Source organism: Nothobranchius furzeri, chromosome 15, assembly GCF_043380555.1.
Source record: "Nothobranchius furzeri strain GRZ-AD chromosome 15, NfurGRZ-RIMD1, whole genome shotgun sequence".
Taxonomy (NCBI): domain Eukaryota; kingdom Metazoa; phylum Chordata; class Actinopteri; order Cyprinodontiformes; family Nothobranchiidae; genus Nothobranchius; species Nothobranchius furzeri.
In genome coordinates, this window is record NC_091755.1 from 34,703,423 (window position 1) to 34,720,884 (window position 17,462).

Genomic DNA, 17,462 nt, shown 5'->3' on the forward strand with positions numbered 1-17,462 from the left:
GGTCACGTGCCACTAATTGACCAATCATAGTCGGCGCTGATGTAAACAAGGAAGTGGAAAGCGCAGCCGGAAAGAAAATACGAGTAAAGAGCTTTCTGTTGCTTGTAAATGATTCGGTTTCAGTTTTACACACGGGTGGCGAGATTTAGGACACTGACTGACCTATGTCCAAACCGAATAACTAGTCAGGAATAGTTTTGTTTTACCTACGTGTCACCGCTTTGTTACCGCGGGCAGGATGGAGGAACAACACAAAAACATTCTTCAGCGGAACAGGACTGGTTTGGTGAGAGATTTGGATCCAACTAACCTCTATGACGCCCTCCTTGAGAAGGGGGTTTTCACCCACGACATGATCGACGAGCTTCGGGTATTTGATTGAACTAAAGGTTAGTTTTTGTTTATTTATTCAGAACTAATGTTACAGTTCCTCCCACCAGATCGCTGGAACAAGAAGAGATCAGGCCAGACAACTAGTCCGGGACTTGGAAACCCGCGGGAGTCGAGCATTCCCGTTATTTCTGGAGTGTCTCCGGGAAACGGGTCAGCAGGCTTTGGCTGAACTTTTACAAATTGGAGTCCCAACTGTTCAAGTCCACCCTGCAACACCCACAGAAGTGGTCCGTCCTGTTGTGGAGCCCCTCCCAGTTAGTGAGTGCATCACACTAAAACTTATAATCTTTCATTTTACTGAATAAAACTGTATTTTCGTGATTTTTTGTTTCATAGTTTCCCCCATTGATGTTGATAAACACAGAATTGATCCTGTACCTGTCCACCCAGTACAGAGACCAACTATTACTCCCAGCCCACGTAAGATAAACATTTGTTTTAAGTGTTATTATGAGACATTTAATCATTTATGCCTGACTTTTGTTATTACCACAGCACCTGAGAAGGAGTACTTCAGACCAAGGCCAGAGGGCAGGACACGGCGGGATAGTCTTCAGGTAGGGAACCGTTTATGTTGCACTGATTTGATTGAAATTCTGATTATGCCCTAGTTTTTTGTTTTTTATTTAAATGATTGATCCATCTTCCTCTAGTTTCTGTTTCTCTCTATGTATGTTGCAGAGCTATAAAATGGAAGCCAACCCCTGTGGCCACTGTCTGATCATAAATAACGTGGACTTTGAACCCCAAAGTGAACTCAGCAACCGCAGAGGGTCCAACGTAGACTGTGAGAAGTTGGAAAGTAGATTCAAGGCGCTCAACTTTATTGTTAAAGTCAAAACAAATCTGAAAGAAAGAGTGAGAATTGTCTTCTCTAACTTCTGTTTTCATCTGAAACAACACAGGAAGTATGAAAAACTTAACTGTTGTCATTGACTTTTAGCAAATCAAACATGAGCTGTCTGCTTTGTCTAAGAAGGATCACTCCCAGCTTGACTGCTGTGTGGTTATCATGCTCTCCCATGGGACTGAGGTAAGCTTTCTCAGGATTTCACTCATAAGAGTCCAAAACTTTTCATTTTTTTCCCCACCAGATTTATTAAAGTCTGTGATCTGGATCACATATAATCATATCTGTAGGTGAGTCATAGCCGCTTTCCTGGTGCCGTTTACGGCGTGGACGGAAAACACGTCACAGTTCAGAACATCACGCTCTACCTGAATGGACACAACTGCCCGTCCTTACAAGGGAAGCCAAAACTCTTCTTCATTCAGGCCTGTGGAGGAGGTAAAGTCACTAACAGCAAAAAAAAACCTATTTATCCTCTCAAATGAACAAATTAAATTTAATTCATCCTTAAGATGAAAGAGACACCGGCTTTGAGGTGTCCCCCGACGAGGTTCATCCCTCCAGCGGAGGAGAAGACGACCAGACGGACGCCATCCCAACATCGTCCAGCAGCGATTCTCTCAGCCTGTCGGATGAGATCGACGCCCGAACCTCTCTGCCCACCCCAAGTGACATCCTTGTGTCCTACTCCACTTTTCCCGGTGCGTAAATTACCATGTGTTCATTTAAAGAAATAACAGCATCAGTTTTCTTGTTGCTCTAAAGCCACTTTGATCATGTGACCAACTCAGGTTATGTTTCCTGGAGAGACACTCAGGCAGGTTCTTGGTATGTGGAGACTCTGGACCGCATCCTCCAGGAAAACGCTGCTACAGATGACTTGGTCACAATGCTGGTGATGGTGAGCTTCCTTCATCTTGCTGCCATGAAAGAGTCTCTTTTTATCCATCCAAAGATTTTTAATGTAAAAACAGCTGATCTGACTGTTTTGTTTACAGGTTAACCACGAAGTTTCCCAAAACTCTGCAAAGGGGCTTTACAAGCAGATGCCTGGTTCCTTCAACTTCCTTCGGAAACTTTTCTACTTTCAAGTCTCAACATAGTGACTGTATGTGAATATCTGACGCTACAAAGCAAATTCTTTAGTCAAAATGTACAAATCTGAACTGTTTTGTGACTTTTGTTATACTGAAATAATATTTTCTTGTGTTTTTCTGTCATTTGTGATCCTCCCAAAATGTTTAAGAGCTAAAAGACTTTTTCTATGACCGTTATCTCTGTTTTAAAGATGGCTGACTGATTGACTAAGCATGTTGTAAAATGTCAACATGGGATTTACTTTTCATTCTCAACTATCTTCATGCATCTTTTTCTACTCGTAATTCTTTATTAAACATTTGTAATCCATGATGTTCTCTTGGATTTCAACATAATCTGCATTCTGGCTGAGTTGTTTGTGTAATCTGACTAGCAGCCAGGTATCAGCATGCTATAGAAACACCTGCTGCAGGCTAAAATAACGGTTTGTTTCGGTCTCCCCTCTGCCACTAGAGAGTGCCAAATACCACAAGTTAATCTATTTCCTTCTGACCATCATTATGTTAGTTTAGTTTAATATTTATTAACCCAAAACAATGAAATATCAATCAAATGGGTGTTCCTGTGACATTATTGTTATCTACACAGCAACTCACGATATTATTCTACAAAGACACACAGTGGGACGTTGCAGTGAAAAACAAATGTAATCTTATAAAATAAACACATAATAAACAATAAATCCAATAAAAAAACGAGTATATACATAAACTACTACATAAATAATATTAATAAAAATATAAATAATACTTTTCAGAATAAATAAATATATAATCAAAATTAAAAACAATAAACAAATCTACTTTAGTCTATAATAACACAAATAATAGAAAAAACAGTAGAGTATAGAACAGGACCACCGTTACTCCAGACAATTATTAAATGTTTTTGGTGTGATTTTTATTAGTTTATTTTAGTAGTGTTGAAGTGTTTGTTTGTGTGTGTGTGTGTGTGCGTGCGTGCATGTCTCGACTATTGCAATTCACTTCTTTATGGTCTCCCCAACAAACTCCTTCATAAACTGCAACTGGTCCAGAATTCAGCAGCCCGTATTATCACCAGAACCCCTTCCTTTCACCACATCACGCCGGTTCTCCAGCAGCTCCACTGGCTCCCAGTTAAATTCAGGTCCATCTTCAAAATTCTCCTCCATACCTTCAAAGCAATCCACAACCTCTCTCCTCCATATATCTCAGACCTTATAAGTATTCACACCCCGTCCCGTTCACTCAGATCTTCTTCTTCCATCCATCTTGCGGTTCCTTCTGCCCGTCTCGCTACCATGGGGAGCAGAGCTTTCAGCCGCTCTGCTCCTCGACTCTGGAACTCACTTCCCCCAGACATCAGGAACATCGACAGTTTTACCCTTTTCCAATCAAAACTCAAAACACATATGTTTAAATCTGCCTACAACCTCTGATTTTATTGAAATGTTTCTCTCTGTTTTTTCTTCTTTGGGTTTTATTATTGTTTTATTGTATTTTATTACGTGTTTTGTGTAAAGTGACCTTGGGTGTCCTGAAAGGCGCTTTGAAATAAAATGTATTATTATTATTATTATTATGTGTGGGCATCCTGGAGACATCCCAAAGAAGACCTTTCACATAAGAGATGAACCTCCAGTTGAAACTGCTGGAAAGTCTACAAACTGGTGAAGCTGTAACATGTCTATTTAGCTTTTTCTTCGTGAAGTGAAGAAATGTTTTGCTCTCTAAGATAAATTGTGTTTTTCTAAACGTCCAGAGTCCTCCAGGGAAACTGCCTCCCGTAAAAACCCCGCTCAGCTTTCCTCCACTGAGACCCTACTGACCTGCTGTTGTGTGTGCATCAGCAGCTGTAAGCCGGCCAACAAACTCCATGAGCGTTATAAAAGCTGAGATCTTAAATCTCATTCTTGTAACTGATGCAAAAATATCTTATCTTTCAGTCTACTCCCAGATTGGATGTCTGCCTTCTAATCCTCACAAAGTTTTTGTTTTTCTCATTTCTATCGACTCCAGCTGGATGAATGAGAGCCACGGGGATCAGATCCAAGATAATGTTGCACAAGAGGCTGGCCCACACCCGTATGAATAAGTACCGAGTGTGAGCTCCCACTCCCATTCGCACTGACCTCTCCTCAGTCGTGCACAACCATGCTCCTCTTCAGCACTGTGCTCTGTGAGTATATCTATATGTGTGTATTTAAGCTACAGAACAGTAAATGTTTGCATAAAAGTCGAAAACGTCTTAACTTAAACAGTTTTATTTAACGGGGATTTTCTTTTTCAGTGCTAGGAACCTCTGTGCTTGTGAACGCAGGTAAATATGTGTGCATTCAAATGCAAATCAGCATCTACATGTTGCCTTTAAACTTTTGTGACTGTTATTTTAGGGTTTTCAGCAGAAACGGTTACGACCTGTCTGGAGAACGTGGTTCACCGTCTGAGCTGTGGTACGAATCTTTATGCAGCAGTATTAAGTTTTGTTTTGTAAAATCTGCTCAGGTCTTGTTTTTCTCTCCTGGTTTTTAAGAAGACTTTGGAGTGATCAGTGTTCAGACATCGCTGTACGGACGTGTGGACAGCTCCGTCTGCAGCGACGGAAGAGGCCCAGATCAGGTTTCTGACACGGACTGCTCCCTGCCGGGGGCTGTTGATATTGTCAAGAAAAGGTGCACATATGATGTGATTTACATAGAAATGTGCAGATGTTGTTTATTTAGATTACATCTAGTCCTTCGGTGGTGCTGAGTGAGTTTTGATCCTCTCTTTTCTCCCTGCAGATGCAACGGGAAAAAGGTGTGTGAGCTGAGCAGTGATGCTTTTACATCTGATCCCTGCAGGGGAACCGCCAAGTACCTGCAGACCACCTACACCTGCCTGTCAGCCAGTCAGTGTCATGTTTAACGGTTACTATGCTATTTCTCTGTGTGTAATCTGGTTCTGTGTAATCCTGACCTAAAGCCAGCTGGATTCATTTGATTCTTTTTACTTTTTTAGTTACTAGTGTGACATGTGAGCACTCTCTGGCGCACCTGAAGTGTGGTAAGGTCTCACTTTAGATGTTGTTTCCATGTCAGACAAACAAATGGGTGATCCTGTCATTATTCCTGTTTTCATTAACAGATGAAGGACAGATCATCTCTGTCTACGGTGCTGATTATGGACGCCGAGACCAGACCACGTGCATCTATGGCCGACCCATCTCTCAGATCCAGAACACAGCCTGCTCTAATCCCACCAACCAAGTTGCTGACAGGTAGTAATTAACTTATTCTATCTGCAAAAAATATCTAGATGTTTCTTTCCTTAGAGGTGTTTCACATCTGTATTCAATTGTGTGGCTCCACAGCTGTGAAGGGAAAAACAGCTGTACCATCCAAGCCTCCAACTCGGTGTTTGGAGACCCCTGTGTGGGGATCTTCAAGTACCTGGAGGTGGCTTACGCTTGTCAGTGTGAGTCTCTGGTTTAAATTTGCTAAAAGAAAAAAGAAATGCACGTTGTGACATCTGGTAAATATTTGAAAAGTTAATTCTGACAATTTTTTGATCCCTAAACAACTTTTATATGAGGGAAAAGATCCTATTTATATTTTCTGGTTGTAAAATATTTGCACCTTTAGCACATTTTGACTCTACAGACGTTTAAAACGATCTTAAAACATTTCCTTTTTTCCTTTTGCAGATCCATCGAACAGCCAAGGCGAGACTGTGTAAACACGTCACCTCACAATGAAGAGGCATTAAACAAAATGCTTAAACCAACAGTGACATGTTTATGTTTTGAATGTTTGATTTTTGTATTCCTAATAAAAATGAAATCCTGCAGCTCAAGAAAAGCTTCCAACCTTCTATCCATCAGGAGCTCTCTTTTGTGTTTAGCTGAGTGATTATTTTTACAGGAAGGAAAAATAAAAGATAATGGGAACACATACACACACACACGCACGCACACACACACACACACTTCCTGGTGTCTGCGTGTGGAAGGAACTTTTTTATTTCCATGCACTGAAATAAAATACTTAAAAAAACCTGTTAATTGTCTTTTTATAAATTTAAAATAATAAAAAATATATATATTATAAAATAAAATATTTCAATACTCATCATAAATTCCACCAGATGCTCTCACATCACCATCACCATAACTACATGCAGGCGATTATTGTTTGTATCTTCTCTGTAAACTCAAAAACTTTTGTTGCAATTGTTTCAGCAATGCTGGAAGAAGCAGCACAAATTTAAAAATTCATTTAAAATCAAAATTTCTTTGCAAAAATCTAAAAATTCACAGAAAACGGTTATCATCTCAGCTAACGACCCAGTTTTGCAACCTAATTTATCACATTTTTCCAAATCCAGTGCTTGCTCATGCTGCAGTTGTGTTGTGTCCGTTCTCCTGTTATGCAACCCTGTTTGTGAAAAGCTCTTCATAATTTTTTCCTGGACAGTTCTGTTATTGTTGCTTAAAGTGGAAACAGGAGCTTCCCATCCAGCGTGAGGAAGCTCAAGACTGCAGCCGAATATTCGCCAGGATTGGGAACATGAATGGAAAACTGTGGAAAATGAGATCTGAATGAGTGCAAGTCGAATAACAACAGAACCGGTGCAAATAACAAAAAGCAGCAGGAAGGAAGGGAAAACGGTTTTCTGGTTTTGTTGGGGGCAGTGATGGTTAGAGTCCAACAGCTGCTGGGAGGAAGGACGGGCTGTTCCTTCATGCTCAAGGATGCAGCAGTCTGCTACTGAAGGAGCTCTCCAGGCCTTCTGTCCCCCAATTCCTGCACTGGATCAAGAGGACATCCTAGAACAGAGCTGGGCTTCTTAATGAACATATCTAATCTCTCAGCTGCCCCAACAAACCACACCCTGAAAGATGGCTGAGATCACTGAGTCAAAGAAGGTCTTTAGGAGCACCCCTGTACCCCAAAGGACCTCAGTCTCCTCAGCAGGTAGAATCCAGCCCAGTTTGTTGTTCAGGTGAGAATTCAGGTAAGTCATATGTCCATAACCTGGAGGTTCACTGGGATTACTCTGTTGGGCCTGCACCTGCAGAAACCCACCACCAGCTCCTTGGTTTTCTCCGCGTTGATCAGGAGGTGATTCTGCTGACGTGTTCCCAAAACCCCGTTTTCTGTCTGCACTCGAGCCGTCCTCACTTGTGATGAGGCAGACTACAGCAGAGTCATCAGAGAACCTCTGAAGGTGTCAGCCTGGGGAGTTGGAGACATCTGCAGTGTAGGGGTTGAAGAGGAAAGGGGCCAACACAGTTCCCTGCGGGACCCCCTTACTACACACCAGCTCATCAGAAACAACCTTATGACCTTTTCCACTAGAACCGACCCAGCATGGCTCAACTCGGTTCAAAGCGGTACCAAGGTGTTTCCACCAGGTTGCATTCCTGTTTTAGTGTTGAAGTACCTCAAGTGTACTAATCCAGACCAAAAATGACCCTAGACTGTCAGTCATTGATTACTTGGTGGTGGAGTCACTGGTTGCCCCAGTGTTGCGCCTTGATGCCAGCAGCCTTTTGCGGGTTTCTTTTTTTCAGTCTGACAAAAAGCCGCAGACTAAGAAGAAAGTTTTGGCACAGCTGCTGTCGAGTTATTTTTAAATCCCTTAACCCTTAAATCTGAAATGAACACACACACAAAGGAGGGAGGTCATTTTTACGCTGTGTGGCCAGAGCAGCGGAGGGAAGACATGACAAAAACCCCTCCGGGTCTCCGCCATACTTCTCTGCTCCTCCTTGTCCCACAGTATATTTTACTGAAAAGACAGGACGAAGAAGGCGGGGCCTTCTCGAGTTACAGACACTAACATCACGTTCCAAGACAACGCCGTCAGGTGGAAAGCCGTTTAACCTAGGGAGTGAAAACAAGGTCACATTTCCTTCATACACACCCAGGTGCATTCATTCAACAGAGTTTCCCACGGGAGCGTTACTGATAAATCAGACCAAGCTGGTCTGAGGCAAGGCCAAGTCCTTCCTGTAGAGACTGATAGAGACTAGCAAAAGGATGAACCTGCGTTTAATCATTCTTAATGAAGCACCAGATGTTTTAGCAGTCAAGACATTAATACCACTTCAATAATAATATCAATTTTTACTTAACAGCTGCCACATTCTCCACTTTTGGGTTACGATGTTTTTGTGTCCCAAATGACCTTGTGCTACTTTTCACACTCTGGGCTCCACACCGCTGTGAAGCCACCCACCAGAGCCCGCTCTCCAGGTAGGATGGTGCTAAAAGCACCAGAGTACTTTTCCGACTCTCGTACCCAAGTACTTTCCGCTGAAGTCAGTAACTTACCGATAATTTTACTTTTACAACTGACCGACATCGTTTAGTTTGAAAAACAAACAATAAAGACCTTTTCAGAATCTTTATTAGCCAAATATGTTAAGAAAGGAGCTGTACAGAAGTCAGTCATGTTAACATCTGTCCTCAGGAAACACTTGATAAAAAAGTTTATTAGATAATTTAGTTTATTATTAGTTTGTTCGTCACAAGAAAACTGTCAGAGCTCTGTTAAGTAAAGAATCAAATCAAAATATTCAATTTAAATCTGATTTCTTGGATGTAATTGGCTAAAATGACGACTACCAAATGACAGTCAAGTGACTGATGTCATTGGAGAGGTCCGTCTTGGACGGGTAGACGACCTTCAGGTTCCCGTCTTGATCGACGGTTCGGACCTGTTGGACAATCAGCTGACTGGAGGTTTCAGTGGTGGCGGCAGGATCCTCCCCGTCTGACCCCGCCTCCTCCCGATGCTCAGCTGTAAACTTGTTTAACTCCGCCATTTTCTGTGGGAAATAAGGAAATCTGCCAGTTAAACGGAGGAACGACAACGCTTCCCAACAGAATTTCATCATCTCTCCAGAGAAAAGGAAAAGCTTAACGTTCAGCTTTGGGAAACACCAACACACTGACTTTGCATGTTGTTTTGTTGAAAATTGAGCAACATCAGTGCACATTTATATAAAAAAGAAAATATCTACATTTGTTAAACTTGGGAGATAAAAACAAAATTCTACTTCTTGCATCTTCCCTCATAAACATAAGCTATGCCAAGATGGATGGAGGCTGAAACACCATTCAGAGAAAAAAATATAAAACTTTATATTTTTTTTCATTTAGCAGATGCTTTTGTCCAAAGTAGCTTAAGAGTTTTTGACCTATGCTGTGTTTTTGGGCTGTGGGAGGAAGCTGGCATACCCAGGGACAACATCCCTGTAAGAGTAATCCTTCACTGCCACCCACAGGACAAACCGTAAACCGATGCTGTACCTTTACGAGTCATAATAAACATAAAAGACAATTTCATAGCCCGGGAAAAGAAAAGACAGGAAATATGAAGCTTACTACAATCAGAGCATCCATGACATCTTTACAAGTCTGTAAGTTGGCTGCACTTGTGACCTCGAGGAACAACTCTTGGGTCGTTTTCTTGATCTGCAACCAAATACCACCTTAATACGTCATGAAAATACACACAAACCTGCTATGCATCTTGTGAATATTGCATTTTTCTACACTCATTTAATTGTGCTCTATAAAACGCTGACGATATCTAATTATCACAGAATATCAGCAGTTTGATTTTGATATTCAGGAATCAGTGTGAAATACATGCACAGACCTTGGTTTTCTCACTGTTGGTGATCGGTGGGAAAGAGATCACATCTCCCTCTGCATCCACCAGGCAGGGGTAAAACGATTTACCTTCTAAAAGCTGCAGGTATCTAAAAAAGAAAGGGCAGTGTTGGCAGAAATAAAGCAAACCTCAACCTTCTTCCTCCTTTTTACTGCTTAAAGACCGAGTTCACAGTTTTTTCAACGCATCTGCAGTGGTCTCTAGTATAAACAAAAGCCAGTTGTGAGTTGATCTATGTGGGGGGGGGGGGGGGGGGGGAGCTCTGGCGCTCCTGTTTTAAGAAGTAGACATGAGCCAGAGGAGAGGGGAGAAGAAAACTGCAGGATTAGGAATCTTACTTCCTGATATTCGGACATCTCGCCTCGGATTGGCTAACAGCATCGCGACTCTTCCATCGACTCTGTTGAGGTTTTATCTCCACAAATAACACAAGCCTGGCAGAGTTCTGCTGTGTGGTGGAGTTGATAATGCTAACGGTTAGCTTTAGGGATGCACTGATCAGGTTTTTTGCTGCCGATCACCGATACCAATATCAAAGAATGCTGATCACCGATACCGATCACCGATACCGATCACGTGGATTGGCCAGAAATTTTCTACAACATTATGATGAGTGCTACAAACTACATAATCTGGGAATAAAGGAAATGTAACCTAATCTAAAATGGTCTGTATTAGGGTTGTCACGGTGTGAAAATTTAACCTCACGGTTATTGTGACCAAAATTACCACGGTTTTTGGTATTATCGCGGTATTTTTTTTAAACGTGCTACATTTTCACACAATTAAATAAACCCTGTATGTCAGGAAATATTATCCTCAGTTTGTGTCTAAATTTTGCCTAAAATGTGTTATTTTGTAATTATGTTGTTTATTTGTTTACATTTATTTCCTTTAGTCTTTAAAATACCAATATTTGCCCATAACTTCTTATTTTTGTCTGTTGATGTCATCATTTTAAAAATATTAGATCAGATGATACTCAGTACTCAAGTAGCCTTCTAATCAGATACTTTTTTTACCCATACTTGAGTAATAAACCCTATATCAGGAAAATATTGTCCTCGGTTTGTGTCCTTCCAGTGAGCTTTGCAGATGTGGGAAAATGTCATCAGGCAGTAACCGTTGTTAAATTCATAATTATTCTCGGAGAGAGACCAACTCTTATCTGCCCCTGGGAGCCCCGTAATGCATAGCGTCATTTCAACATGGGGGTGTCCGCGACACGGTTTATATGCAGGTAGCGGCGCTGCGGCTGCTTTATATATCGACTCGTTGCATTCTCCCTCAACCCAAATCCTCGGATCACGCATTTTAGCTAAAACGCTAACGTTAACTAGCCTTGTGTTGACTGTAGAGTTGTGGGTGATGGTCACGCAGATGTGTCATGAGATTTGACTCCTGGTGTCTCCTCCTTTGGCCATTATTTCAGCTTTAGCTTCAAGAAAGTTTTGGTTGTAAACATCAAAGGGCGCATGTGCTGCTGGCAACTTCAGCAGATGATACGGTGGCTGGTAAGGGTCACCGCGCCTACACTGCAGCCACGGTAAACCCACCAAGATCATAGTTTTTTTTAAAACAAGACGGTTGTTATTACTGTCAACTTTTTTTTTTTTTTACCGGGGTTTACCGGTCTGCTTTGATCTAAACTCCGATCAAAACCGATAGGGGCGCTATCGGCCGATTGGGATCAAATGCCGATCCATCGGTGCATCCCTAGTTAGCTTCTACTACTCTGCTCTTTCCTGGGTGCTAAACCAACAACAGCCTCCCCTGTTGCAAGCCAAGATGGGTGAGTCCATGACTGCTAATTTGACAATGTGGCACACGATCGACAGCTTTTTAAAAAAGAGCTTTTCCTCGTCTGTTTTCTATCAGAAGCTACAGCGGGAAATAAGGGTAGACTATTTTCACATTCAGCCTGCATGATAAACTCAGAATGACTGACTCTGACCATATTGGAAAGATAACAAATAAAAACAGTTTCTCAGTGAACTTGGCCTTTAAGGAAATTCCAGGGCTTGAGAAAGAGTCCTAGGTGGTACTGACTTGTGGAGACCTGTCACATTCTGCCTCTTCTTCTGCTTCCTGAGCTCCTCAGCTTCTAAATGAAGGTGTCTTATCAGCTCGACGGCAGTCATCTCTCTCCGGCCCAAGGGCACAATCTGACCGAGAGACAAACTCGGCGTTAAAATGCAAAACAAACAAAACAAAACAAAACAAAAAAAACTGGAAAAAAGACTTCATGTTCTGAGATTCACAAGGTCCTGATGCCTCTGCAGAAGCCCACCTTCAGCTGGGTGGGTGGTTTCACGTCATAAGCCAGCGGGCCTTTGAGAAGCTGTGCATCATGGGTAGCAATAGTCGCAATGGTTCTTTTACCACACAGATCATCGTGGAGTTTCGTCTGTAAACACAGATTTATTAGCAGCTATCCCTTATCGGTGACATTCTATGAACCTCACCAGGTGTTGCTCTTACCTGAGCCATTAGGAACCGTTTGAGAGCGTTCCCGGACTTTAGGTTCATGCCTCTGACCGTGCAGCACACCAAGTACGGACGAACGTCTTTGACCTCAGCGCTGACTTTGACCGTGAGTGCTGTGGGAACATCTGAAATGTGGAGCACCTTCACGACCATCCTGTTCAGTTCCTCCTCCTCATCCTGTTCTTCTGTCTCTTTGCCCTTCTTCTTCTTCTGCTGCTGCTTTTTCTTCTTGTCAGCACTGCGTCCTCTGTCAGCATCAACGCCCTCCTCCCCCTGTTTTCTCCCTTTCCCTCTGAGGTAGTCCAGGATGGACTTGGTTTGACACCCATTGACCATCTTCTCCAAACGCTTGTCGCTCAGCTTGTTGCCTTTAAAGTTGATCTCCTTTAACTTGGGGCAACTGCTCAGATCAGAGGGGATCTCTCTTAATTTGTTGTTGGAGACATCCAGAACCTGCAGAACCAGAGATGAAACACATACATGAGTTAAAACAAACAGGAAGCACGTTTGTGTTTTTATTTGGATTAAACTCATCCGAAGATGGAGTGTGCCTACCTTTAGAGCAGGCAGCTTGTGAATTTCTCCACATAGCTCTTCAATTAGGTTATCAGAAGCCACCAGGGTGCTGAGCAGATCCAGGTTCTCGGAGTAAAGATCAGGAGGAAAACGGGTGATTCGGTTCTTGGAGATGTTGATGGTGGACAACTTGGTGCACTGACTCAATCCACCCGGAAGAACCTCCAAGCAGTTGCAGCTCACGTTCAGAGTGTTAAGCTCCCTCAGCTGAGTTATCCCCTCTGGCAAGGCCTTAAGGTTGTTGACGGAAAGATCCAGGACCTTCAGGGACTTCAGGCTGCCGATGACTTCTGGAATGATGGTGAGCTTGTTTCTGCACAAGATCAGGCTTTGGAGGTTTGTCAGATGTTGGATGTCCTCGTGGATCTCTGTCAAACTTGGGCACTGGCTAACCTCCAGATAATTCAGCAACTGGAGGGAATAAATGGAGGAGGTGAGTCCGCCGATGGAAGAAATTCTCTTGTCAATAGTATTACCCTGTAAAACCAGCTCACGCCTCTTCTCCGTGGCTGCTTTCTCTATTTCTGGCCATTTCTCCATGTCATCCACGCTGCTTCTGCACAGGACATGGATAAAACAATCGAGAAAGGCTACTTCCGTTTGTATATTTCAAAATAGCGGACGACTGTTGTGAACTCGTTGTTTCGTGGAAAAACCTAAGAGCTTATTCGCCTAAACAAACAAACAACGTTGAAAAAGTAAGTTAATGTAACTAACAGAAATTTGACGTATTCTGTGTCACTATGTAACGACATGTCAAACTCTTACTTTGAAATAAATATTCAACTTCCTTTTTTGGTAAGGCATTATTTACGGCCTAACGAACGTGTCAACACACCTTAATAAATGCTTCCAAATTCATATTAATATTTAAATTTCTGCTTTTACTAAAGTCTGAAATATTTAAAGCTACAATAAACACATAGAAAAAGCGAAAAGGGGGCAAATAAACCAACAACAAAATAAAACTACACAGACCAGAATTCCTTGAGGCAGTTTCACAAGTGCGCATGTCCGGAATTGATGTTGTCAGTGGTGGTTATGGAGATGAGATGGGACTACGAGCAGTCAACTACACGGTAATGTTGCTGGTAAGATATCTTTAAGAAACGCACAATAACAGTTTTATCTTCGTTACACTGTACAGTTACAAAAGGTATTAAACGATTAAATTGTAGAGGAAGTGGAACATTTCTTTAATTTCCGACGGTGTAGGCTTCACAATGCAGGTACTGTTAGGTTATTAGCTATGCATACTTTAGCTAACGACCCCCCCCCCCCCCTTCCCAACTCATTCCAGCCTGCTACCAATTTAATTTATGAGTGTTGTTTGTTCTATATGCGGGTTTCAGTAAAGTCAAAGTGAACTGACTAAGGTCTGTGCTTTAAATTGATATTTGTGTCTTTAAGTGTGCAACTTTGACTTCTCAAGTTGACGTTTATGTTACTTTTTAGGCCTCTCTGTTCTCACCTCTGTTCTTACATATTTTTGCACCACACATACAGATCCTGTGGTAAATGTTCAAACTTTAGCAAAATCTCTTCATTAAAAAATGTTTTGTTGTGAATGTTCTAGCAAGTCATAAGCTGAACTTGGAGGGTGAGTTGAGTTAATGCTGTCACCTTTGCAGCATCTGTAAATACTAGTTTTTAATTTAAAGGTGCCACAAGAAAGAATTCTGCAGTGAAATAACCACAAAACAGTCTAATTTCTCAATCACGTTGGACAGATGGTCACATTAAAACAGAGTTCCTTCTCAGCTGCCTGGGTAGTTGCCAAAGAGAGATGTAAATCTTTGTTTACAAACTGTCCAGCTTCCATATTTCCTGGTTCCAGAGCCAATCACATGTGAGCCTGCAGGGTTGCCAAGTCTGCTCAGATGCAAACACTGCAGTTCAGCACCAGCTGAAAATACAGCAGCTTTGTGGACTGAATGTTAGACAGTGAAAGGAAAGAAGTGGACCAGAAGTTATTTCCGTCAACTTTAAGAAGCCACGGGATCCTTTTGGTTTACTCTAATATCGTGTAAAGAAGACTAGAAGCTAACGTTGAGCCAACAATGCTAGCAGTGAATTAGAAAATTATAATCAGCTCTGAAAATATGTCAAGCTGCTTTTCCAATGACCAACAACCTGAATTAACAGTGAAATGTGTTTATATACCTGTCAACTTACTGTGTATGACTCATCTTTGTTCATCATTTGGAATCTTCTGGCTCTGAGTACGGACTAGTTTGTTTTGATATATGAGCTGCAGAACCCATATTTGATCACATGATGTCATTCTTACTTCATGCACCACTGAGTAGCTTTGATGAATAGTGGCAGCCCAAAGAAAGCTTCCTAATTTTTCTTAATCAGTATTAAAACACTTCTAGAGTTTTATTACATAGAACTGAACTCAACTACTTTGGGGAAAGTACAAACACGCTTTTCATTTCAGCAGATAAAGTCATGCATACAAACCAACACACATACAAGAGCATTATTAATAATATGGTGTATTGTTGGCGGGTAGAAGTTTAATCTGAGTTTATAATAATAAAAGTACACTGGAAAGACCTTCTTATCCCTCTTTAAATGTCATTCCTTTCAAAGGGAAAACTTTTAAAGAAACATTGATTCTCAGGTATGAAGGGAGTGCAAAATGTTAGTTAGAATTGGACACACAGTAGAAAACTACAGAACAGTACCAAATTCACCATTGGAATAGTATTTAGTATAGTTTTTACAGTGTATAGTTTATGGAACATCAACATTATGTGTGCATTTATTCTTATTAATTGCAAAATAATAGGTTAATTATCGTGTTTTTTATTTAGTGCTCATCAGAGGAATGCCCAAGAAGATAGGATTTATTGTGGTCAGCTCTTCGAGTCATGAGGACAAATTCAGTGCCAAGGAGCTAATGGTCCACGCACCCACAGTCCATGGCTGGAGATCCAGCAGGTAGTTTAGTCTTTTTACTTGTTCTTACCCCCCCCCCACCCCCCCAAAACTAACTTTTATTAACAAAAATCTTTTTCCAGGCTGTGCTCCTTCCCCCAGCACATCACCCTTCAACTGGTGGAGAGGAGCAGGATAAGGAAGCTGCAGCTGCTGGCTCACCAGTACCTGATCCCAACCAAGGTGGAGTTCTATATTGGAGACAGCCTTCCTGAGACCAGTCCACCAGGACTTTCTGGACAACTTCAGAGGCTTGGGTGAGTCTGCAGACCTGGTCAGGCTCAGGCTATAATAGTGTTTTTAAGGATTGATGTAACTCATTTTGCTAGGCTATATGAGAGCCTAGGGCTGTTTTTGGTGATGCGTCAAAAATAAGTTGATTCAATCCTTTATGAAAGTGGTGAAGTGAGTTGTTGATTGATAGAAATCTTTGGCCTTAAAGCCTAAAGGGTAATGATGGGTTTTGTCTTGTTACGTGAAGCTAATAGCTGACAAGTTTCTTTCTCGTAACCAGGTATGTGTCTCTGGCGGATAACGAGAAGACGGCTTTTAAATCTCGGGAGCTCAAGTCGGTCCACGTGGATGCCGCTGGAACGTATCTGAGAATAATGCTGCACAGGAACCATCCCAACCGTTACAACCACCACAACCAGGTAGTCCTGCATCAGCATCAGTCCCACCTCCTGCAGTTTGGTAATCCTATCATGTATTTGTGTGTAACCTTCTAAAATAACTTTTTTCAGCCACCTTGGAGAGTTTTTCCCATGCAAATGTTATAAATACATTCTAGGAAAAGCACAGATATTGTATGGGAATATTAAAATCAATAAAAAATAATCTAGCTTTGATTCCTGTTGGGGAAAAGAAACTCTTCATCTCTCAGGATTACATATGAATGTGATTGAGTGCTGTCGCCCTTCTTTTCATTAAGGTGTTTTTCTGTTTTCAGGTTGGTTTGGTTGCCATAAATGTCCTTGGGGATCCTCTGGATGGCAGCAGCTCCTTAAACACAACAGTGAGTGCTCTCCTGTGGAACTCTGTGCTGACCTTACATCTCTACAGCACTAGATGGCGATGTTGAGCCTAAAGCTCCTTTCCGTTTGTGATTCAGGGTTAATTAGTTAATTTATACACATATTCGCACAAACTGAACTCTCTGTGTTGAATGCAATTATAATTTATTCTAAATAATACGCAGTTTATTTATATTATTTAGCTTGAAAACAAGAGACTGAAATGATGACATTTACTGTATATTACAAGTATTTGATATAATGTGTTGGTGATAATTTAGCCTTTAGCGTTGTAGAGTGTAGCCTAAGTTCACAGGTGGGCTGATTATACAGAGCTGTATATTTCCCCTGTGTTTACCTGTGTGTGTGTAAACGCGTCAGACATGCAGTCATGAGAGACAAAGGGAGGGTACTATGTAATCCAACAGGAGGCCTACAGTTAGCGTAACCAGA

The 17,462-nt window shown here is 41.6% G+C and overlaps 4 protein-coding genes across 9 annotated transcripts in view; 3 read left to right on the plus strand and 1 right to left on the minus strand.

Annotated features, from left to right (window-relative positions):
• The first annotated feature begins 53 nt into the window (after positions 1 to 53).
• Positions 54 to 2,676, plus strand: casp9 (caspase 9, apoptosis-related cysteine peptidase). Its single transcript, XM_015967478.3, has 10 exons — positions 54 to 370; positions 441 to 651; positions 730 to 813; positions 889 to 950; positions 1,075 to 1,251; positions 1,337 to 1,426; positions 1,534 to 1,681; positions 1,756 to 1,944; positions 2,035 to 2,144; positions 2,242 to 2,676. The coding sequence occupies exons 1-10, from the start codon at positions 239 to 241 to the stop codon at positions 2,344 to 2,346; spliced, it is 1,308 nt and encodes a 435-aa protein (XP_015822964.1). The 5' UTR covers positions 54 to 238; the 3' UTR covers positions 2,347 to 2,676.
• A 1,688-nt stretch (positions 2,677 to 4,364) lies between these two features.
• On the plus strand, positions 4,365 to 6,169 carry LOC107390654 (L-rhamnose-binding lectin SML). 4 transcript variants are annotated; one of them, XM_054745770.2, is made up of 9 exons: positions 4,365 to 4,501; positions 4,613 to 4,642; positions 4,716 to 4,775; positions 4,856 to 4,994; positions 5,106 to 5,212; positions 5,323 to 5,367; positions 5,449 to 5,581; positions 5,675 to 5,835; positions 6,008 to 6,169. In XM_054745770.2, exons 1-8 carry the CDS (start codon positions 4,477 to 4,479, stop codon positions 5,793 to 5,795), a joined length of 660 nt encoding a protein of 219 aa, XP_054601745.2. In that variant the 5' UTR covers positions 4,365 to 4,476; the 3' UTR covers positions 5,796 to 5,835; positions 6,008 to 6,169. The 4 variants fall into 4 exon arrangements, with proteins under 4 accessions (XP_054601745.2, XP_015822965.3, XP_070400865.1 ...); XM_015967479.3 differs by having other exon boundaries at positions 5,675 to 5,778; XM_070544764.1 differs by having other exon boundaries at positions 4,859 to 4,994.
• Positions 6,170 to 8,698: 2,529 nt separating this feature from the next.
• Positions 8,699 to 13,638, minus strand: lrrc47 (leucine rich repeat containing 47). The gene is made up of 7 exons (XM_015967476.3): positions 13,030 to 13,638; positions 12,469 to 12,927; positions 12,278 to 12,394; positions 12,037 to 12,152; positions 9,973 to 10,075; positions 9,696 to 9,785; positions 8,699 to 9,136 (listed from the first exon to the last, which is right to left on the minus strand). Exons 1-7 carry the CDS (start codon positions 13,588 to 13,590, stop codon positions 8,930 to 8,932), a joined length of 1,653 nt encoding a protein of 550 aa, XP_015822962.3. The 5' UTR covers positions 13,591 to 13,638; the 3' UTR covers positions 8,699 to 8,929.
• A 424-nt stretch (positions 13,639 to 14,062) lies between these two features.
• The window catches only part of cep104 (centrosomal protein 104), a 42,097-nt gene continuing 38,697 nt past the window's right edge, over positions 14,063 to 17,462 (plus strand). For 2 of the 3 annotated variants that reach the window (XM_015967473.3, XM_015967475.3), the window contains exons 1-5: positions 14,063 to 14,141; positions 15,873 to 15,999; positions 16,080 to 16,253; positions 16,511 to 16,649; positions 16,946 to 17,011. In XM_015967473.3, the coding sequence (XP_015822959.3) occupies positions 15,887 to 15,999; positions 16,080 to 16,253; positions 16,511 to 16,649; positions 16,946 to 17,011 (492 nt within the window). In that variant the 5' untranslated portion in view covers positions 14,063 to 14,141; positions 15,873 to 15,886. The remainder of the gene's footprint in view (positions 14,142 to 15,872; positions 16,000 to 16,079; positions 16,254 to 16,510; positions 16,650 to 16,945; positions 17,012 to 17,462) is intronic. The other variant, XM_015967474.3, reaches the window with a different exon arrangement.

Excerpts from the sequence above, each read along its gene's own strand:
- casp9 (XM_015967478.3), top strand. The coding sequence starts at position 239 with ATGGAGGAACAACACAAAAACATTCTTCAGCGGAACAGGACTGGTTTG. Across the intron at positions 1,427-1,533 it reads TGCTCTCCCATGGGACTGAG|GTGAGTCATAGCCGCTTTCC; the intron begins GTAAGCTTTCTC and ends TCATATCTGTAG. Across the intron at positions 1,945-2,034 it reads GTCCTACTCCACTTTTCCCG|GTTATGTTTCCTGGAGAGAC; the intron begins GTGCGTAAATTA and ends TGACCAACTCAG.
- LOC107390654 (XM_015967479.3), top strand. The coding sequence starts at position 4,477 with ATGCTCCTCTTCAGCACTGTGCTCT. Across the intron at positions 4,643-4,715 it reads CTCTGTGCTTGTGAACGCAG|GGTTTTCAGCAGAAACGGTT; the intron begins GTAAATATGTGT and ends CTGTTATTTTAG. Across the intron at positions 4,995-5,105 it reads GTTGATATTGTCAAGAAAAG|ATGCAACGGGAAAAAGGTGT; the intron begins GTGCACATATGA and ends TTCTCCCTGCAG.
- lrrc47 (XM_015967476.3), bottom strand. The coding sequence starts at position 13,590 with ATGGAGAAATGGCCAGAAATAGAGAAAGCAGCCACGGAGAAGAGGCGT. Across the intron at positions 12,928-13,029 it reads ACAAGCTGCCTGCTCTAAAG|GTTCTGGATGTCTCCAACAA; the intron begins GTAGGCACACTC and ends CTGGTTCTGCAG. Across the intron at positions 12,153-12,277 it reads AACCACCCACCCAGCTGAAG|ATTGTGCCCTTGGGCCGGAG; the intron begins GTGGGCTTCTGC and ends TCTCTCGGTCAG.